This window comes from Rattus norvegicus, chromosome 1 (genome assembly GCF_036323735.1).
Source record: "Rattus norvegicus strain BN/NHsdMcwi chromosome 1, GRCr8, whole genome shotgun sequence".
NCBI lineage: Eukaryota > Metazoa > Chordata > Mammalia > Rodentia > Muridae > Rattus > Rattus norvegicus.
In genome coordinates this window covers 105611253-105634081 of record NC_086019.1, presented here as the reverse complement: position 1 = coordinate 105634081, position 22829 = coordinate 105611253, and the positions used below count along the sequence as shown (strand labels likewise).

General features: G+C 50.4%; 1 protein-coding gene across 6 annotated transcripts in view; it reads left to right on the top strand.

Moving 5' to 3' along the window:
* The window catches only part of Abcc6 (ATP binding cassette subfamily C member 6), a 54215-nt gene that overhangs the window by 3814 nt on the left and 27572 nt on the right, over positions 1-22829 (top strand). The window contains exons 1-12 of one of the 6 annotated variants that reach the window (XM_039092100.2): positions 743-1371; positions 5243-5368; positions 5484-5612; positions 7724-7849; positions 9055-9116; positions 9721-9852; positions 10361-10540; positions 11862-12039; positions 13590-13751; positions 17265-17357; positions 20276-20479; positions 20650-20796. In XM_039092100.2, the coding sequence (XP_038948028.1) occupies positions 5315-5368; positions 5484-5612; positions 7724-7849; positions 9055-9116; positions 9721-9852; positions 10361-10540; positions 11862-12039; positions 13590-13751; positions 17265-17357; positions 20276-20479; positions 20650-20796 (1467 nt within the window). In that variant the 5' untranslated portion in view covers positions 743-1371; positions 5243-5314. Of the gene's footprint in view, positions 1-742; positions 1372-5242; positions 5613-7723; positions 7850-9054; positions 9117-9157; positions 9400-9720; positions 9864-10360; positions 10541-11861; positions 12040-13589; positions 13752-17264; positions 17358-20275; positions 20480-20649; positions 20797-22829 lie in introns of those variants that run through there. The other 5 variants (NM_031013.1, XM_039092093.2, XM_063275135.1 and 2 more) reach the window with 5 other exon arrangements.

Below are 22829 nucleotides of genomic sequence, written 5' to 3'. Positions count from 1 at the left end.
AATAGAGGGGACCCTAAACAGGGAACCCTAGATTTTTATTTATTCAGAACCGAGCAGATTTGTTTTGACTAAAGAATAACATCCCAAGAAAATCCCCATGGCAGCTAAAGGACTTGTCTGATAGAACACTTGAGAGGCAGAGGCAGGAGAACCATTTCAAGTTTGAGACTAACATGATCTACCTAGCAGGTTCTAGGACAATCAGGTCTACATAATGAAACCTGTCTCCAATTTAAAAGTGAGGGCAGGGGGTTGGGGATTTAGCTCAGTGGTAGAGCGCTTGCCTAGCAAGTGTAAGGCCCTGGGTTCGGTCCCCAGCTCCGAAAAAAAGGAAAAAAAAAAAAAAAAGTAAAAGTGAGGGCAGGCAAGATGCCTCATGGGTAAAGTCACTTGTCACCAAGCCTGATGATCTGAGCTCAAGCCTCAGAGCCCACACAGGGGGAGAAGAGAAATGACTCTCTCCATTGGTTGCCCTCTGATCTCTACATGTCTGCTGTGGCATGTGGAACACACACACACACACACACACACACACACACACACACACACACTAATAAATAAATATGATAAAAATGTTAATGCTTTCTGCCCCTGCCCCCTTGAATGACTTTAAAACAACATGGCCTCGTGCATCTCATCTGGAATGCTTTAGGAAAACGGGGTGAAGTGGAAACTTAAGGGTTCTCTGGAAAGTCGGTTGGATGGTGTTTTGCAGGGACAAAAACGTGAAGGAGTGTTTAGCTGAAGTGGACACAGGTGAGAGGCTAAGGCAGACTCGTGAAGAAACGTTTCACTGACGCAGACTCAGGAGAGGATGTTCTGCTCAAGCAAGCCCGTGAAAGGTCGTGTGATGAAGGATCCTTTGCTGACATGCATGTATGGTCTGCCTTACACTGCTTAGTTGAGCTGCATTTGTTGGGAGAAGTGCACCAAAAAAAAAGCAAAAACAAAAACAAACAAACAAACAAACAAAAAAACACCTTCTGGTGGTGGGCTGCAGTTTCTTGCTGAGGCAAGACCTGTGGAGGACACGTGATGTTTGGCGAGAGTATAGAAATGACTCAGTGGACAGTGTGATGGAGGCTCTTTATAGGTCGAGCTGGGTAACGCTTGTCTCAATCTTCGCTGAGAGAGACACAGCTGAGAATTTACCCTGGCGTTCCTCCTGGTCCCTCCTGCCAAGGCTGAGGCCTGGCTGTCTCTGCCAGGTAATGTCACCACTGCTGATTCGTGTTTGCTATCCCAGACTCTACCGAACTGGACTGCTGGTGAATCAGTGAAGGTGTTTTCGAGTAGATCGAGTTGCCACTGCTGACTCCTGTGAACTGAACTGCAGATTTCCAAACAACACAGACGAGCGTGTCTGAACAGGTCCACCACCCACCCCCCCTTACCCTCCCATATCCTTTCTTTTCCACTGCCTCTGGCGGGTAGTGGGCAAACGGGGAGGTTAAAGCATTTAAGAACCATCATTAAAAATGAAAGAAGAATTTGAAAAAAGTGAAGTTACAATAGGGCGTTGTCTTCCTGGGATTCAAGTACCCAATAAGACCCAATAATGCTTCTTTAAATGACCCGAAGCCAAGCCCTTGCATGGCTCTTTGAGAGTAACAGACCCCTAGCTAAAATGGATTTGGATAGGAATTCCGGTCAGGCTCCAGTGAAGTTTTGTTTTAGAGTATCATTAGTGGTAGGAACCTCACATTAACACTTTAGCATTTGCTGTTAAGGTCAGGCAAAGGGTCATGGCGTGTGTGTGTGTGTGTGTGTGTGTGTGTGTGTGTGTGTGTGTGTGTGTGTGTGTGCTCTTCCTCATCTCTGTACTGCTCACGTCGTCACCTGTGGCTGGAACGCAGTTCTGCTCACCATGTGCCTTCCCTTAGACACACAGGGGACAGGGGATGTCTCTCCCTAATCATTGCCTCTTTGTGGGGTGAGCCCTGGTTCGAGCCCAACCTCTTGCATCTGTGGCCTGGTGCTCAGGAGGGGGAAATGGTTTCCAGAGTTCCTGAGCCTTTTTAAAGGAGGGATTGCCTCCTCTAGCTGTCCTTTCGTTGGCCCTCCCTGTCCGTCCGTCTTTATCCTTATTGGCTCCAGTCTCTAAACTCTGGTTTTTGACCCCTCTGGAGAGTTTTCCCAGGATTGTAGAGGAAGCAATAGGTTTTAGTTTTAACTTTCGTTTAATATTTAGGTGATGTGGAACACCGAAACAGCTTTATAAGACCGTTTTTCCCCCCCAAGTAGTTAAAAGTGAGGAAGTTCCTTCAAAACATAAGTAAGATTCTTGAGCAAACAAAACAACTGTTCTTTAAGTTCGTTCTCTGTGAGGTTGCCACGAGCAGTTCTGTATCTGAAGAGCCCCTCCCAGCTCTGCCAAGCGACATGTTTCAGCTGTGCGTCCATGTCCTGGAACTTGACAGTGCGTTTCGTCCTCATCCCCCTGCCATCCTGAAGGCTTGTCCTTTGTGTCTTGCCCTGCCCTTCTGCATGGGCTTGGGTTTGTCCTCAGCTTTCACTTTTTATTTTGGAAGCAAGAAATCATTTTTACCTCAGGGGAAAAAATCTAATTTTATCATACACAATCCTTCCTTATGCAAAGCCAATATTCGTTCTTTATAACCTTCCTTACCTGAAACATAGCCTCACACTTAGATTCTCTCTCATGTCCTTCTCTCTTCTGCCTATTTCTCTTTTATATTGCTTTACTCCCCTTATTAATATCGTAAGTCAGAGCAGCATACGGCGTTTATTAACTTACCAAAAGGAGGTTGGATCTTAATTGTGTTTGTGACATAATGTAACAAATTAGGATTACTTACTTAGACTTTTGCTTTGTTTGTTTTTGTTTGTTTTTGTTGTTTGTTTGTTTGTTTGTTTGTTTTGAGACAGGTGCATAGCTCATATAGCCCAGGCTGGCCCAGAAGTTGCTAGGTAGCTCAGGCTGACATTCGACTTCTGCTCTGTCTGCCTCCCCCTCCCCAGCACTGGAACTGCAGGCAAACTGCCCCCGACCCCCAGTTCCACACTGTTCAACTCTAAGGTGCTTGCTTGTTGGGGGTCTCAGGAGGCCTTTATTGTTCCTTGAGTTGTTTAAAGGTTTCTTTCTAAGCCAGATGGTGGTGACGCTCGCCTTTAATCCCAGCACTTGGGAGGCAGAGGCAGGTGGATTTGTGAGTTCAAAGCCAGTTTAATGTCTTTTCTGTGGAGTCTGGGGGTAAAATTTGTTGTAGTTGTTGAGTAACAGCACGGTGGGGAGTTGGGAGAAACAGAAGATGTCCTGTGATAGGTCTGTGAATGGGTGCTCCTATAAGGTGTCCTCTGTGGTCAATAAACCATTCTGCTCACCCATAGAAGAACTGGGGTGCATCTCTCTAGGGACATCCTTCCTACACAGGGCCATTGACACATGGCCAAGATGTCTGCCACAAATCCTCAGGCTAATCTACAACCCAGGGCTAAATTACCCACATGAGCAGGCTGGGTTCACATAAGGAAAGGGAGATTCCACTGACTGGATGGGAGGCAGGAGATCTAGCAGGGCAGTGTCAGGATAAAACAGGACAACAAGCGTTAAGGGGACTCCCACAGTGTGCACAAGTTAGCTTAGGCTAGCCTAGGAAAGCAGCTGTCACCAGTCAGCCATACTTCACACTGGGAGTCAAGAACGAAGACAGCCAGGCGTGGGCAGCAGTGGCACGCACTGATCCCAGCACTCAGGAGGCAGAGGCAGTAGATCTCTTGAGTTTAAGACCAGTCTGGTCTAAAGATGGAGTTCCAGGACAGCCAGGGCTACACAGAGAACCTCTTTGTCAAAAACAAAAACAAAAAACAAACAAACAAACACCAAGAACCAGAAGATAAGAAAGAGAAGTGTGCCTGGAAGTCTGGTCAGAAATACGAAAGCTTGTGTTCAACCACTGTCAGCTATGCCTTCTGCCCCCTCTCTGCTCTGAGGAGCAGTGGTAGCTAAGGGCAGAAGGGAAAGGGGAGAGGGAGGAGAGAGAGGGGTTCTCACAATGCCTGTGGGTTTGTCCTAGCCCATTTACTGCTGCCCACCCACCACAGCAATCGTGGAGTGAGGAGACTTCTGGAAGGAGGGGGAGTGACCACTGCCCTCTTAGATTCCAGCTGGTCACCCTCCTTTTCCTGACCCTTCAGTTTCCACCAAAGTGTAGCCTTGGCCAGAGTCCACCCATTGCAAACAGGAAGTAAGGCTTTTGGGATGGGGGCCAGAAGGAACTCCTCAGTTTGTACCATGACAAGTGTGACAGGTGGCAGTGGTGTGGAGACCCAGCCTGCAGACCTTCAGCCTCACTGGAAACCTGCCCTAGCCAGAGACCTTCAGTTGCTGGGTTAGTCAGCTGAACACCACAAATATGGCCGAAAAGAAATCAAGCCAAGAGAGGAGAAAGATCCCCACACAGGCCACCAAAATACCATGCCAGGGGAGACAGTACAGATGCGGGTAGAGAAGCAGAGAGCTAATAGCTGCACTGTGGCACAGCTGTAGCTGGTTTGCCCGGGAAAGCATCTGCCATGGCTACTTTCATCAGTGACTGTCTACTGGGACAGTCAGGGGCGTTCATTATCACCTTCCTAAGAGCAATTGACACTGGGGCTTGTGTTTAGCAACAACCTGGCATTTAGGCAGTGAGGACCTCCTGCCTCAAGGCAGAAGCAGCCCCTCAGGACCGTTCATCCTACAGTGGCACCCATAGGAATGCCTCTTCGCCTAGCCAGAATCTCTCACTTCACACCCTAACCCACCCAACACACACACACACACATCACACACACACACACACACACACACAACACACACACACACCCCACACACACCACACATACACACCACACACATCACACACACCACACACATCACACACACCACACACACAACACACACACAACACACACACACACATCACACAGACACACCACACACACACCCAACACACACACCCAACACACACACAACACATACCAACACACACACCCAACACACACACACACAACACACACACACAACACACACACACAACACACACACACACACACACACACTTCCTCCGTGGCTCAGCTCGAGCTGCTGAAGAACATGGCATGAGGGTTGGAGGTCAGGATGGGTCTCCTCGGCTCCCAAGCGGGGATGGCACATGGGCGACGTCACTGACAGAGCCCCCTTCAGGCATTGCAAGCGAGGTCTTCTCCAGTGTGCATTCACTTCCGTCTCTTCCTCCAGGTGCTCGGCTTTGCCCTCATCCTTCTCTACACCTTCAACGCGGCCGTGCCTCTCTGGAGGATCCACCGGGGCATGCCCCAGGCCCCAGAGCTTCTCATTCACCCTACCGTGTGGCTCACCACCATGGTAACCGCTGCCTATGCAGAGGCCTGGCTCGCTCCCAAGAGCTGCTTTCTCACTGGTGTGGGAGGATGAGGAAAGTGGGACCCTCCCCTTCTGCCCTCCACCCTCTCTTGTCCAGAGCTTCGCCACCTTCCTGATCCACATGGAGAGAAAGAAGGGGGTCCGTGCATCTGGGTTGTTGTTCGGGTACTGGCTGCTCTGCTGCCTCGTGCCAGCCATCGACACTGTCCAGCAGGCCTCCGCAGGGGTGAGCACGACCTGCGGAACCTGTGGGTCGGGGTCGGACCCTTTTCCGCACACAACACCCTCCCCCATTAGCACCGCCAATTCCGTGCACTTTGCTTTGTTTTGAACTGGTACGTGAATATTATGCCCGTGTGTAGGATGCGGTATGCTTAGTGTGTGCTATGTACCTATGTGAATGTTACATGGCTGTGTGTGCAGAGGCCAGGGGAGGGCGCGCTGTCTCTAGACCTACTGCCCTCTGCCTTATATTGTCTTGACTCAGTGTCCCTCAGTGAACCTGGAGCTAGACCGGCAGCCAGTAAGCCAAAGTTATCCTGTCTCTCCACTCCACAGGGCTGGAGCCACATCGAGATTTGTATGTAGTTGCTGGGGATTTGAACTTGCAAGCTCATGGGCTTGTCCCACACAACTGAATGACCACCATCCACAGTGTCAAATGGACATAGTTTAGCAACACAGATCTCCATGATCTTATATCCCCACATGGACACACGCCTCTCACGCTCTTGACACATCTGTATGTTTCATTCACGTATCACAGAAGAACAGACATGCATGCACCCATATACATCACACACATGCATCCTAAACATATACACACACATACACACACACCAAACATGCATCCCATACACACATCACATATGCATATACACAGATACCATACATATACATATACATCCTACACACACATACACTATACATATACATCCTACACACACACATACACTATACATATACATCCTACACACACACACTATACATATACATCCTACACACACACACACACACTATACATATGCATCCTACACACACACTATACATATACATCCTACACACACACACTATACATATACATCCTACACACACACACTATACATATACATCCTACACACACACACCAAACATGCATCCTATACATACATCACACATGACATACGCATATACACAGATACCATATTCATACACCCTACACACACACACACACACACACACACACACACTACATCAGAGACACACACAGGTCTACACACGTTGACACATTGCACACTTGCACAGGTCACTCCACGGGCACATGTACATTACCTTCCATACGACATGTCCATGGTACATTTCTCTCTTCACACTGCCGCTCTCCCCCATGCTCCCACGCCTCTGTATTTATTTCTCTGTATTTCAAACATCTGTAATAATCAATCTGATGAACAGAAAGCCTTCCTCTCCGTTTCCCTTCCTCCCTTCCTTCCTTTCCTTCATTTCCAATAGAAACGGTGGTAAAAATGGCCGTGCGGGGGTGGGGGGCCATAGGAGAATTAGGATACACTTGAGTAGTGTCTGAGAAACAAAGACATCAAACCCAGAACACAAGCTGATGTTGTGGTTCCCACCTGAACTCCCTGCATGCAGGAGGATCGCTATGAGTCCGGGCTAGCCCAGACTATGAGACCAATCTCAAAAACAAAAGCCCGGTGGGGATCAGGGCAGGTTGGACATTGTGAGAGATTGCAGAGAACCCAGTGCAGAGCTGATATTTTAGAAATCAGCTAAAAAAGAAGAGACTGGGAGGTCAGGGCTTGTCTTGGCTACTGTTCTGTTGCTATGAAGAGACCAAGGTAACTCATAAAAGAAGCATGCACTGTAGGCTTACAGGTTCAGAGGTTTAGTCCATTGTCATCGTGGTGGGGAGCAGAGAGAGACTCTGGACTTGGCATGAACTTTTGAAACCTCAAAGCCCAGCCCCAGTGACACACTTCCTCCAATAAGACCACGCATTTTAATCCTTCTAATCCTTTCAAATAGTGCCACTCCCTGGTGACTACCCTTCCGAGTATGTGAGCCCATGGGGGCCATTCTTGTTCAAACCACCACAGGGCTAGAAAGGAGAAAGGAAGAAAACTCAGCGCCCTTTGTGTTCTTGTCCCAGGGACTGTGGCTCACCCAGTCACATATTGTGAGCCCAAAGGACCAGGCTTTCATGCGCCAGGGCTTGGCTCCCAACTAGAAATTGTCCAGGCCTCAGAACTATGCCCAGCCTCAGCCCAGACCTTGGAACCCCTTCACTGTTTCTGACCACCACTCTTGGGCTCAGTGGGGCTTCTCTGTCACCCACAGAGCTTCCGCCAGGAGCCCCTCCACCACCTGGCCACCTACCTGTGCTTGTCCCTGGTGGTGGCAGAGCTGGTGCTGTCTTGTCTGGTAGACCAGCCACCCTTCTTCTCGGAAGACTCCAAGCCATTGGTAAGTCGGTCCTGAACTCAGTGCATCCTCCCCTCCCCTCAAACCCTTCCTGCCAATGCAACAACAGCAATGTGGCCTAGAACACGAGTCGCATTTCCCTGTTGTTATTCATTTAGTCATTTGGCAAAATCTGAACCACAGGGGTCCAGCATGGTCTTAGCACTGGGAAGGCAGGAGGACTGCTAAGTCACAGAATACATCATTCTTATGACTGGTAGATTGATTACTGTCTCGTCACTGTGACAAAGTATCTGTCAGGAGCAACGGAAGAAGGTGGAGCTTAACCTGGATCACACTTGGAGAGATTGTCAGTCCATCAGGATATGGGAACAGCTTAGTTTGGGGGATGGGAGGTGGATTGGTGTAGAGGGAATTCCTCACACTAAAGGGGGGACTAACGGGAAGCTCTAGTCCTCAGTACCCCCTCCCTTTAACACACACACACACACACACACACACACACACACAGGCACGCACGCACACACACACTATATACACTCCGTCACTAGGCCCCATAATATGGTCCCCCTGCTTTGAGTTGTCATTTTGTGTTGTTTTAAGGTAGGCTTTCATATTGAGGTCCAGAGTGGCCTGGAACTCACTAGTTTAGTCCAGGCTAGCCTTAAACCCACATCGATCTTCCTACCTTCAGAGAGCTGGGGTTAAAGGCCTGAGCTACTACCATATCCAACTATTTGAAAACTTCTTGGTCTCTGTAAAATAATGGCCACTCTTCTGAGTAACTCTTGTTTTGAGTTATTGTCTCCATTAGCCCTCTAGCCCTTTCGGTCTCACTATGTCTGTGTGGAGGACCTGGAACTTAACATGGAAACCAGGTTGACCTTGAGCTCATAGAGATCTGCTGGAAGCAAAGATATGAATCGCCATGCCTGGCCTTCCAGCCCTTTTTGCCTTAACTACCAGGAAGTTCTCTGTTCACTGATGTCTCTCTGGTAAAGAGGCATCAAACTTTACCATTTTTTTTTTTAGCACTAAACTCATGTTCACTCTGTCTTTCTAACCTTGGCCACCTACTCACTATAGACTGTGAGACCCAGGCCAGCTGTCTTTTCTTCTCCTGGGATGGGGCCTTGCTATGTACCCAGGGTGGCCTTAAGCTCTCTTTCTTGCTGCCTCGGCGGAAGTGCTGAGACATTGGTAGACACCATCACATTGGGTTCCTCCTGGCCTTTTGTCTTTTCCAGAATCCATGTCCAGAGGCCGAGGCCTCTTTTCCCTCCAAGGCCATGTTCTGGTGGGCCTCTGGGTGAGTGAGGTGTAGGGCTGGGGTGGTGCCCTATGTGCTTTCTGTTTTGTGTCCTTCTCTGTCCTACCTAGACTCCGTGTCACATTGCTTGTCCCCCCAGGACTCCAAGGCAATTAACTATTTGCAGAGTGGCCTGTTGCTTGCTTGCTTGTTGTCTCATGAGGACACTTGGCAGGACCTAGAGAGACAGCCCAGCACCAAACGAGAGCTTCCCCTTCAAGTTGTTAAAAAGATCAAAGATCTGAAACAACTTTTGGACCCCGAACTTCTGACTCCAGAGAGGGTCTGTTTCCCTAGTATGCCAGTTGTTCCTTAAGTATTCAATCATTTTTATTTCCCATGTCTTTAAAAAGTAGCTGGGGGGGCTAGGGATTTAGCTCAGTGGTAGAGCGCTTACCTAGGAAGCGCAAGGCCCTGGGTTCGGTCCCCAGCTCCGAAAAAAAGAACCAAAAAAAAAAAAAAATAGCTGGGTTCTCCAGGGGAGCCTACTGCCTTCAAGACCCAACAGAGGTGGCTTCCCAGGTGTCACACAGCTACCTGCAGGGAGCAAGAAGGAGCATGGGGAAGGCAGGAAGAACTTACTCTGGTGACCCCTCTTTCACAGACTGCTATGGAAGGGCTACAGGAAACTGCTGGGGCCAAAAGACCTCTGGTCACTTGAGAGAGAAAACTCTTCAGAAGAACTTGTTTCCCAGCTGGAAAGAGAATGGAGGAGGAACTTCAGTGAGCTGCCGGGGTGAGTGGGAGGTGAGCCAGACCTTGAGCTGGAGCCTGGCAAAGAGCACTCATCGGCTGGTCTCTAGAGCCCTCATCAGCAGCTGACCTCTAGTACACCTGGTCCTGCTTCCGTTCCCCCAGCATGCGCCCAATCTGTCATTTGTTCCCACCAACCTCTAACTGATCACTGAACTCAAGGAACACTTCTTCCCAGAGTGCTTTGTTTGATCTAAACAGAGATTTTAATGGGGGATTCTCTTCAACACCCTAAAATGAGGGATCATGGAGGAAGGGCCCCAAGCAGTCCCCATCTGAGACCCTGCAGTGCTCACCTGGCATCCAGGGCCTCTATGTCACCCCCACATCCTACCAGAGCTCCTAGCAGTGCTCTGAGTTCAAGGCCAACCAGGGCCGCAGAGTGACCTCGTCTCAAAACATCAACAATCATCATATTTGGCAGAATTTGATTGTCTGCTGCAGCCACCGAGTGTAACTCAGGCCCCGTGCCCACATTTCCTCTCTACCAGGCACAAAGGGCACAGTGGTATGGGGACCCCCGAGACAGAGGCCTTCCTGCAGCCAGAGAGGAGCCAGCGGGGCCCGCTGCTCAGGGCTATCTGGCGTGTGTTCCGGTCCACTTTCCTGCTGGGGACCCTCAGCCTGGTCATTAGCGATGCCTTCAGGTTTGCTGTTCCCAAGCTCCTCAGGTAGGTCCTGGCTCCCGCTGAGTTGCTTCAAAGACATCTTGGGAGGAAGAATTCTGCCTCTGTGTGTACATCTGGGACTCAGGACTACAGCGCATGCACAATAAGTCTGCGGAGGTGGAGGACACATGGGGCGGGGGTGTGAATGATCCCAGGAGGGCAGAGAACTGTATGGTCCCCGAGGTTAGAGCTTAAAGTCACAGGTCAGTCACACTCAGCTGGTCAGGATGTATGGATCAGCCCCCTCAAGTGTTTGTGGCCAGTGGCTGAGAAGGCCAGAGACATCTGAAGTAGTCTCGCCTGGGCTTTGCTCCATGAAATTTCCATCCTCGAAGAGACTAGGACAGGCCTGTTCAAGCACTATTGGCCCTGGGAGACAGGACAAAATAACACACCACACACACACACACACACACACACACACACAAACACACACACAGACACACACACAGACACACACTTACACACAGACACACACACACAGACACAAACACACACACAGACACACACACACAGACACAGACACACTCACACAGACACACACAGACACAAAGACACACTCACACAGACACACACAGACACAAAGACACACACAGACACAGACACAAACAAACACAGACACAGACACAGACACACTCACACAGACCCACACACACACACAAACCCTGGTGTTGGCAAAATACTACCTTCTATGTCTGAACAGCCAAAACTGGTAGCCAGTCCAGGTTCAAGAGGTGGATTGTAGAGCCAGGCTTGGCAGGTGAAGAGCCGTCATTCTTACTCAAGAGGTTAAAGGAGGAAGATTGCAAGTTCTAGGCCAGCCTGGGCTACACCATGGGCTCTAGGTCAGCCTATGTCACTTACTAAAACCTTGTCTCAAAATAGAAAGTAAAGCCAGGCCTCATGTGGGTATGTGTGATGACAGCACCCAAGAGCCTGAGGCAGGAGGATCACAGCTTAAGACCTGAAGCACAAAATGAGTCCAACCCCCAACTAGTGCTAAACCAGGAGAGGGTTTCAGCTTGGTTTGTTGGTCAGTTGGTAAAGCGTTTGTCAACCAAGCTGTGGGTTTGATCCCCTAGCCCCTACATGCCTGTATCCTTAGCACTCAGAAAGGAGGATCATGGGGTTCATAGTGAGTTTGAGGCCAGCCTGGGCTACGTGGTCCTCACCCCCACCCTGTTTCAAAAAGAAAAAAAAGTCACATGGAAAAGAACCGTGGACAGAAGTGTTTGCAGCCATTCGTCCAGTCAGTCGCCACCCCCAATGACCCTGCACCCAGATGACTTAGGCCTCACTGCCTGCCCCTCTTTCTGCACCCCAGTCTGTTTCTGGAGTTCATGGGCGACCTCGAGTCCTCGGCTTGGACGGGCTGGCTCCTGGCTGTGCTGATGTTCTTGTCGGCCTGCCTACAGACACTGTTTGAACAGCAGTACATGTACAGAGTCAAGGTCCTGCAGATGAGGCTGCGAACAGCCATCACTGGCCTGGTGTACAGAAAGGTGAGCGCCAAGGGCAGGCGTGTGAGCATCCTGGGCTGTCTCCTGTCCTCCTACCTCCCTGCTTAACCCTCTGTGTGATCTGGCCCTGAGACTTCTCCAACCATATCTCTTCCATCTCTCATCCCATAGTGAGACCTCCGAGTGATGTCTGATGACTGTGGCTCCTTGGCCTCACTGAGAACAAATTGTTACTAGAATTATTAGGGTCAGAGCCTGGCCCCAGGCCCTAACCCCGGGCTGAGTACCTTCCCTAATCCGTCGATTAAACAGGCAAGGGACAGTGATTCCCCCTAAGTTCTTCTCTGGAATCCTGACTGTGGGGTTTAGATTTAAGTAGAGGCTAAGAGGTACTCATAGCTGTGCAGTTCTAGCTGGGGGTGCCCCTGTCTCTGGCAGGTTGTCAGGGCACTGTGAGATCACTCCCAAAGACAAGTTCCTCTCTGGCACCAGGCTACAACGTTTTCCTTCTCCCTGCATAAGGCTCCTAGGGAAATGGCAGTTTCCAGATATCCATTGTTTCTGTAGCCTGTTAGTACAAGGGAGGAGACACAGGATAATCTGCATTCCCACCAGGATGCTTATATCCCCCGCGAGTCTCTGTGACTGACTTCCTTTGAGCACCAGAGGAAACAAGGCAGCCTTTGATCCTCAGAAGAGGTCTGACTAGCCTGACCCCCAGGGAGACACCTTCTTGGCACTTGGCATGGCTGTCATTGAAATGAACTATAAACATCTTTGAACTCAGCTTCTGTCACTCAGACTCCAACTGTGCCAGCAATCTCTGAAGTTCTCAGGAGGCAGCATGGGCGGGGAGTCCCCGTGGGTGGGGCTGCAGCCAGCCCTCTGTGAAGACTTGCTGAGTGGCGAGTCCTACACATTGGGTCACACTAACTCTCACACAGTACAGAGCAGCAAGAAGAGCCAGGGTCCATCGTGCTTAGGGGTCCTGTGACCTCAGCAGCAGACAAATTAGAAGCCACCAGGGAAAGGCACTGGAGCCAGGGATGCTCAGGAAGCTCTGGCTGGGAGAATCTAACACCCTGTCCCACCTGTGTCGTGCCTTAGGGATCCTGAATTCCTAGCCTATGGGTCTCTGGCTCTGGCTCTGACTCAGGGCAAGTCAGTTCTCTGGGCCTCAGTTTTCTTAGCTGTAAAATAGGTACAGCATTGATTCCGGGATCACTTTTCACCTTTTAACAACTGTTACCATGCAACATACCACAGGCCTAGTTGCAGTCACCCCAGCATCCAGGGGAGAGCTCAGCGCAGTGTAGCCTGTATCTGCCCCTGATATCTGGGGAGAGGAGGCCGCTCTCAGCACAGACAGGGGCATCCCTAGCACTGGACAAATGAGCCCAGATCACCCAGGATCTAGCTTTTTGTAATTTTCACTAACGTGTCTCCCCAGATCCTCATGCCCAACCCCGGGAGGTTAGCTTGGGAAAGTTTACAGGTTCCCTGCATAGGTGGTAAACTGAGGTTGGGCCTGCACTCAGTGCCTACTCCCATTCCTCCCTCCTCTCGTGTCCCTCCTCCTCTCACCTGCCCAGGTCCTGGTCCTGTCCAGTGGTTCCAGAAAGTCCAGTGCAGCAGGGGACGTGGTCAACCTGGTGTCAGTGGACGTACAGCGGCTGGTCGAGAGCATCCTCCACCTCAACGGGCTGTGGCTGCTCTTCCTGTGGATCATTGTGTGCTTTGTCTACCTGTGGCAGGTATGGAGTAGGAGAAGTGGGTCTGGGCTTATGTATCCTCTTCCTTCTGGCTCTTCTGGTCCTTTCTTCCTTTCTTTCCTCCTCTTCCTCCTCCTCCTCCTCTTCCTCCTCCTCCTTCTCCTCCTCCTCCTCCTTCTCCTCCTCTCCCTCCTCCTCTTCCTCCTCCTCCTCTTCCTCCTCCTCCTCCTCCTTCTCCTCCTCCTCCTTCTCTTCCTGCTCCTCCTGCTCCTCCCTAAACCCAGTCTCCATCTGCACAGTGCAAGTTGACATAAAATGAAGAGTCTTAGAGAGGCCTTGACTGAAGTTCAAGCCCAGGCTAGCCCCCTCCAGCACTTAGTTCTCTCTCTTTCTCAAAATGCTAATGTCGATGGATTCACTCTGGAGTTTTAGTTTGGTTCAGTTTGGGGGTTTGGATTTTTTTTTTTTTTTTGAGGCAAGACCTTGTGTAACCCTGGCTATAGCCTCAAACTCACGCCATAGCCGAGGCTAGCCTTGAGCTTCTATCCTAATGCCTCCACCTTCTGAGTGCCAGAATTACAGGGGTGTGCCCATCCAGATGTGATCCTTACTACTGCCAAGTGTCAGTGGGTTCTCGGGGAACTCAGTAGGTGAATCCATTATGTTTTGGAGTGATTGATGTCACTGAAGCATGCTCACCAATGAAAGGCTAAAACATAGTGCTGGGGAAGAATCACCACCACGCGCAGAAAGCATAGCCGGGACGCTTTCCTTCCTTTTGCTTCACGGTACAAAAGCATCTGCTATTACTATTACCACTACTACTACTACTACTACTACTACTACTACTACTACTACTACTACTTCTACTACTACTACTACTACTATTATCACTATCATTATTATCATAGGCTCTGGCTGTGTATGGACTGCTGCCTGGGTTTAAATCTTGCTCTTACCATTTACTTGCTGTTAAACTTCACACTGCTAACTCACCTTCTCTGTGCTACAATTCCTTAGTTCCAAGAACAGAGGATAACTAGAAGCAGGCTCCTGGTCCTACAGGGGTGAGCCCCAGACAAGCTGACAGAGGTTGCGTAGCCTCTGTCTGGTCACGTGGGTCCAGTGGGGCTTTGGATTTGGATTCTGGAATGGTAGAAGTGCATTTGAGAGCTTGAGGATACAACCTGAGTCTAACAAGAAAATCATATGTGGTTTGTGGGCACCTTATTGGGGTAGCCCAGAGGGCATTTTGAGCAACGTTTTTAACAGCCCTGCATTGTGCCCTTGGCCCAGGGTGAGAGGAGGCATGAATTCCCCACTGTGGCATCGTGTTGGTGCTCAAAGCCTCTCAGAGTCTGGAGCACTTAGTTTCCAACTTAGGGATGCCCAGGCTGTGTGTCTAAGACACTGTGAACGGTACCCCGCACCCACTTGCTATAGCGCTGTTCGTCTGATGTGTGAGGGGAGCCATCGCCATGATCACTGACCACCATTGAATGCTTCCTTATTTACCTCTGTGGTGCCTCGTATATGCCACGCAGGCAGTTTTCCACTGAGCTACATCTTTGGTCCTTAAAAAAAATTATATTTATATATATTATATATTTATATTATATAAATATGTTTATATATGATGTTTATATATAAATATTTATTTAATATATATTTTTAATTTCAAGGCAAGGTCTCACTAAGAAGCTGGCCTTGCTGTACAGACAGGATGGTGTTTGTGATTCTCCTGCCTCAGCCGCAGGAGTACCTGCCATCATTACAGTGAGCTGTCCCACCCAGCTAGAGTTCTATTTGTGAACACTGACATTTGGATATTCCAAGGCTTACGCACAGTAGGTGGTCAGCAAGCATACACAGGCATCCAGCAGTGCCTGTGTGCAGTGTTGAAAAGCTGCCTGTTACCACAGAAGAGACAGGGAAGGAAGAAGGGCCTGATGAAAAACTGAGCAGGCCGAGGCTGATAGCAGTCAGAGACCTCAGTAGCTGCAGGTAACGCCCTGCACACTGCCTCTGCCCTGGCACCAGAGGACCACCATGCTGCCCCAGGCTTACTAAGATGGTGGGTTGGAGGTGCTATGGCTAAATGAAAATATTTGAGATGATGAGCGGGCCCTGGAGGGTGACCTTATTTTCCTTAAGAGTGTTCTCAAGGCTGCCAGTGGCTTTCAGGGCAGTTCTCCATTGAGCCACTAGGTGGCGGAATAGTCGCATGAATAAACCAAACTGGCCCACTTTAGTCCCGAGACCAGAGTTCCTACGGGCCTAGAGAGAAACTGGAGTTGGGGTGGAGGAAATCTCAGAAAAGCAGGATAGGACTTTACTTTAGAAAGCATTTAGCCTGTCCCCACCACCATATCTTGCAGGTAACTAGACCAAAGGCTGGTGTTTTGAAGCTGGTGGGAGAGAGTAACAAAACACAGGTGTCCAGTTAAATGTGACATTTTAAATAAACCGAATAACCGTTCAGTGTAACCATGTCTCCAATATTGCAGCAGACATTCTTACACTAAACACGCACACACACACACACACACACACACACACACACACACACACACCCCTCGGAAACCTCAACTGTGTGGATTTGTTTGGGTTTGTTTGTTTTATTTGTTTGTTTACATTTCAAATGTTATTCCCTTTCCCAGTTTCCTATCCATAAGCCCCTATCCCTATCTCCTCCCCCTTCCCCATAGGGTGTTTCCACCCCCTTATCTCCCCGAAACATTCTTCTACACTGGGAGTCCAACCTTGGCAGGACCAAGGGCCTCCCCTTCCACTGGTGCTCTTACTAGGCTATTCATTGCTACCTATGAGGTTGGAGCCCAGAGTCAGTCCATGTATAGTCTTTGGGTAGTGGTTTAATCCCTGGAAATTCTGGTTGGTTGGCATTGTTGTTCATATGGGGTCTCAAGCCCCTTCAGCTCTTTCAGCCCTTTCTCTGATTCCTCCAACGGGGGTCCCGTTGTCAGATCAGTGGTTTGCTGCTAGCATTCGCCTCTATATTTGACATGCTCTGGATGTGTCTCTCAGTGGATTTGTTTGTTAATCTGGTGACGCCCTACTGAGAGATGAGATGAAGGCTAGATTCATAGTGAGCCCTGAGAGGTGGGTGTGGCAGCACGTGCCTGTAATAGATGAATTTAGGAGGTGGGGGGCAGAGGATCGGGGTTTTCAGGTCAGTCTCAGCAACATAGAGTGTGCTGGCAAAATGGCTCAGGGGGCAAATTACAGTGCTTGCAGTCGGAGGACGCAATACTGAGGACCAAGCTGTGTCCTGGGGTCCATAGAAAAGTGAAAGGGAGAACTGACCCTGCAGCATCATCTCCTGACCTCCACATGCGTGCTGTGACCATGTCACCTCAATAAATAATCATTTTAAAGGAGCAGGGATAGGGAGCCAACGAAGTGCTTACTTAGCAGACAAGAGGACCCAAGTGGAGACCCCCGTGAGCTATAGAAAAAGCCAGGCACAGTGGCACACAGGGAAGTGGGGCGACCAAAACACGCGGGGTCTTATGACACCCTGCCTTCTGTCCCCAGCTCCTTGGGCCCTCTGCCCTCACAGCCGTTGCTGTCTTCCTGAGCCTTCTCCCCCTGAACTTCTTCATTACCAAGAAGAGGAGCTTCCATCAGGTTTGGCATTTGGGAATGCAGACGCCCTGGGCAGAGGAACGACCAGTGTCTGGTCAGTGACAGAGACAGGGACAGGCAAGAAGGGACTATAGGTCTGTCCTTGTGCTTCTGTGGTATCACCATGCCCCTTGGACAAGCCTCTGTTCCTTCTAGAATGTCCCCAAGCTATTGTCCTTCAGTGACTCCTGTCTCTGCCCCCCTCCACACTCAGCCAGAGGGACCTGTGGCAGCCAAGGAAACCAAACCTCCTTTGCTGATGTGGCTCAGTGTCGAAGCCTAAGACCCCACCATGGCCTCTGTCACTTTACCATGCTGCCTTCCTCTCTCCCTCACCAAACTCTGCTTCCTCACACAGCCACACTCAGTCTTTCGAGCGCAGTCTCCTTTGTCGGCAGATTTTATTTCTATAACACTTCCAGTAGAGAGCTCACAGCCATAAGACTAGAAGCCTCGAAGCACTGAGAATAGAGGCAGGCTCAGCGTCTGGGGCAGTAGATGGCATTTGTGCACCATAGGGACTGGTGAGATGGCTCAGCAGAGAGAGACGCTTGCTCACAAGCCTGACCACCTGAATTTGATACCACGACCCACATGGTGGACAGAGAGAACCAACTCTGGAAAGTGGTCCCTTGACCTCTTAATGCCACTGTGGCACGCACATGCTTATGCGTGTACAAAAATAAATAAATAAATAAATAAATAAATAAATAAATAAATAAATAAATAAATAAATGTGAAAACAAAAGCCATTGAGCAGGGTGTGGTGGTGCACACCTTTAACCCCACATGCAGCAGGCAGATATGGGGGATCTTTGTGAGTTCGAGGCTAGCCTGGTTTACATAGCAAGTTCCAGGCCAGCCAGGACTACTAGTGAGAAACAATCTCAAAGATAGATGATAGACAGACAGATAGATAGATAGACAGACAGATAGATAATAGATAGATAGATAGATAGATAGATAGATAGATAGATAGATAGACAGACAGATAGATAGATAGATAGATATAGTATAGATCCATCATCCCAGTATTATAGAGGCTGAGACAGGAGGATAGTTAGTTTGGGGCCAACCTGGACTGTGTAGCAGACTGATGAAAGGTGAGTAGAGTGTTCAGGAAAATGGAGGTAAATGAACTTGCCCTTCTTCACTGTCTCAACCATCCTCCCTGTCACCCACCCGCCCTGTCACCCAGCCTCCACTGTCACCCAGCCTCCACTGGCACCCACCCTCCCTGTCACCCACCCTCCACTGTCACCCAGCCTCCACTGTCACCCACCCTCCACTGTCACCCAGCCTCCCTGTCACCCACCCTCCCTGTCACCCACCCTCCACTGTCACCCACCCTCCCTGTCACCCACCCTCCCTGTCACCCAGCCTCCCTGTCACCCAGCCTCCACTGGCACCCACCCTCCACTGTCACCCACCCTCCACTGTCACCCACCCTCCCTGTCACCCAGCCTCTCTGTCACCCACCCACCCTGTCACCCAGCCTCCACTGGCACCCAGCCTCCACTGGCACCCACCCTCCCTGTCACCCACCCTCCCTGGCACCCACCCTCCCTGGCACCCAGCCTCCACTGTCACCCAGCCTCCCTCTCACCCACCCTCCCTGTCACCCACCCTCTCTGTCACCCACCCTCCCTCTCACCCACCTTCCACTGTCACCCACCCTCCCTGTCACCCACCCTCCCTGTCACCCACCCTCCCTGTCACCCACCCTCCACTGTCACCCACCCTCCCTCTCACCCACCCTCCCTGTCACCCACCCTCTCTGTCACCCACCCTCCACTGTCACTCACCCTCCACTGTCACCCACCCTCCCTCTCACCCACCCTCCACTGTCACCCACCCTCCCTGTCACCCACCCTCCCTGTCACCCACCCTCCCTGTCACCCACCCTCCCTGTCACCCACCCTCCACTGTCACCCACCCTCCCTCTCACCCACCCTCCCTCTCACCCACCCTCCCTCTCACCCACCCTCCCTCTCACCCACCCTCCCTCTCACCCACCCTCCCTCTCACCCACCCTCCCTGTCACCCACCCTCCCTGTCACTCACCCTCCACTGTCACCCACCCTCCCTCTCACCCACCCTCCACTGTCACCCACCCTCCCTGTCACCCACCCTCCCTGTCACCCACCCTCCCTGTCACCCACCCTCCCTGTCACCCACCCTCCACTGTCACCCACCTTCCACTGTCACGCAGCTCCTTAAGCACCTCACTCCACTCTGCGACCTCACCAGCCCTCCTGCCCTCTTCATATGCAAGTATGAAGCACTCCACCTCCCCATTTTTGCTTCTGCAGGTCCCTGGATACCTTCCCAGCAGACGTCCATGCTGTCTTTCCCCTTGCTGACCAGGTTGGCCACTCTCTGAGTGACCTCAAAGACTCTGTCCACAGCTGCCCCATAGACTCTTGCATGGAACTTGAAACCCTAAACTTTTCCGCCTGACCTCAAAGCCCTGCCTGCTGCAGTCTCCCCTCTCCTGAAGAACCCAGTTCTCTGTGTCCCTTTCCTGCGGTCTCCCTGGATTTCTTTTGAGTCCTACTGTTCCCTCTCTGAAGGTCCCCCTCGTATATCTACCTACTCCAGCTGCCTGTAGCTTCCTGTTCTCCTCATTAAGATCTAGTTCAAGTACACCCATCCCTCCAGAAAACCTTCCTGGTAACACCATCACTCCCATGGGGGCTTCTGATTGGCACAGGGATAGTGGGCTCAGGGGGCTGGGACAGCTCTGGGAGGAGTGAAGGCCCAGGGTGTGGGTGGTGTAGCTCAGGACCCTGGCAGAGATGCTGGGCTAGTGTGTGGCTTGGAGAAAGAATCTGCAGGGTTTGTGGCAGAGCAACCGCAGGGTCCACAGAGATGGAGAATTCCAGGCTGGTCTCTCTCTTGCCTCCTCTTCCCTGTCTCAGGAAGAACAGATGAGGCAGAAGGCCTCCCGAGCACGGCTCACCAGCTCCATGCTCAGAACTGTGAGAACCATCAAGTCCCACGGCTGGGAGTGTGCCTTCCTGGAGCGACTCCTGCATATCCGGGGCCAGGAGCTAGGTGCCCTGAAGACCTCCGCCTTCCTCTTCTCTGTGTCTCTCGTGTCCTTCCAAGTGTCTACATTTCTGGTGACGTCATTCTGGGCTCACTGCAGATGCCAGAGGGTTGGGAGAGGACGTGCCTGGGGTGGAGAGCGGGTGCCAGCAGCATCGCATCTCATGGACCGCAGAGACACCTCAGTGGGCTCTGCCCACCCGGAACGGGCAGCAGGCTCAGTGCCACCCTTGTGCCTCAACAGGTGGCGCTGGTTGTGTTTGCTGTCCACACCCTGGTGGCAGAGGACAACGCCATGGATGCGGAGAAGGCGTTTGTGACGCTCACGGTGCTCAGCATCCTTAACAAAGCCCAGGCCTTCCTCCCCTTCTCTGTGCACTGCCTCGTTCAGGTGAGGGTCCAGGAGGGTCCAGGAGTCATCACGCCTGCCCACTGTCAGCAACGACGGGGAGGGAGAGGGCTAGAGGACAGCCCGACGTCAGAAGTGAGGGAAACCTCAGCAAACATCCTGGAGAATGTGTCACTTTTACAGTCAGGAACTCATCCTGGGCCCCTCCTTGAGAGGGGAGGGACTTTTTTTTCTCTGCCTTTTGTCTTTGCCGACTCATATCCTGGGACTTGCTGAAAAGGAGGAAGAGTGAATGATTGAACTGTTTCCTCCTCCTCGAACCCTCTTCCTCCTCCCCTCCTCTTTCTCTTCCTCTTCTTTCTCCTCCTCTGTCTTCTGGCATGTGTGTTTGTGTGTGAGTGTGTGTGTTGTGTGTTGTATGAGTGTGTTGTATGAGTGTAGTACATATGTGTGCGAGTGTGGTATGTATGTGTATATCTGTGTGCATGAGTGTGCACATGTGTGTTATATGAGTGTGGTATGTGTGAGAGTGTGGTATGTATGTGTGTGTATTTGTGTGTATGAGTGTGTATGTGTGTGTTGTATGAGTGTAGGGTGTGTGTGCTATGTGAAGACAGTATTGTGTATGTGAGTGTGAGTATGTATGTGTGTGTTGTGTGTGTATGAGTGTGTGTGAATGTGTATCTGTGTGAGTGTGTATGTATATGTGAGTGTTTATGAGTGTATGTGTTTGTGTATTGTGTGGTAGTGTGTATATGTGTGTGTGTGTGAGTATGTATGTCTGTATGAGTGTTATGTTGTAAGACTGTGTATGTGTGTGAGTGTGTGTATCTGTGTGTGTGAGTGTGTATGTGTTGTGTGAGTGTGGGGTGTGTGTAGTGTGAGTATGGTGTGTGTGTATGTGTGTGCAGGTTGTGTGTGGGGTGAGTGTGGTGTGTATGTGCGTGTGAGTGTGTGTAAGTGTATATGTATGTGTATGTGTGTGAGTGTATATGCGTGTGAGTGTGTATGAGTGTTGTGTGAGTATGATGTGTGTGGAGTGTGTGTGTGTGTGTACGTGTGTGAGTACATATTGTGCTGTGTGAGTGTGTTATGTGAGTGTGGTGTGTATATATGTATGTGTGCATGTGTGTGTGTGAGAAAGTGTGAGATGTGTATGTGTGTGTGTTATATGTGTGGAGTATGTGTGTGTTGTGTGAGTGAATGTGTGTATGTATATATGTATGTGGAGTATGTGTGAGTGTGTGTATGTATGTGTGTGCTGTGTGAGTGTGGTGTGTGTTGTATGTGTGTGTTGTTTGAGTGTGGTGTGTGTGAAACACTGGCCAGAGGTCGATGTCCGATGTCTTCCTCTCCTACTCTCCGCCTTACTTTTTAGTATTAACTTTTTTATTCTTTGAGAATCTCAGTGTGTTTTGATCGTGTTCACGCCCACTCTCCCCCTAACTCCTCTCAAATCCACTCCCTATCCACTCCCAACTTTGTGGTTTCTCTCTTTTTTTTTTTTTTTTTTTTTTGGTTCTTTTTTTTGGAGCTGGGGACCGAACCCAGGGCCTTGCGCTTCCTAGGTAAGCGCTCTACCACTGAGCTAAATCCCCAGCCCCGGTTTCTCTCTTTTTATAACCCACTGGGTCTGATTTGCACTGAGCATGTGCTGCTGAGTGTGGGGCCATCCTCGGACCTACCTGAAGCCACACCCTTGAGTAAACTGTGTTAGTCAGGGTTTCTGTGGCTGTGATAAAACACCACAACCAAAAGCAACTTGGGGAGGAAACTGTTTATTTCACCTGACAGCTTGTGAGTCCTTATCTTGAGAAGGCAGGACAGGAACTCAAGGCAGGAAGTGCTGCAGAGCTGTGGGGAAGTGCTGTCTGGTTTGCTCAGCCTCTTTTCCTGTTACCTGGCTCGGAATTACCTGGCTGGGGCGGCTCCACCCTCAATGGACAGGGCTCTCCCACATTAACCATTAATCAACAAAATGTTCTGCAGATTTGCCTGCAGGCCTACAGTTTCATGATGTTTTCACAATTGAGAGTCCCTCTTCCCAAATGACTCTAGCTTATGGCAAGGTGACA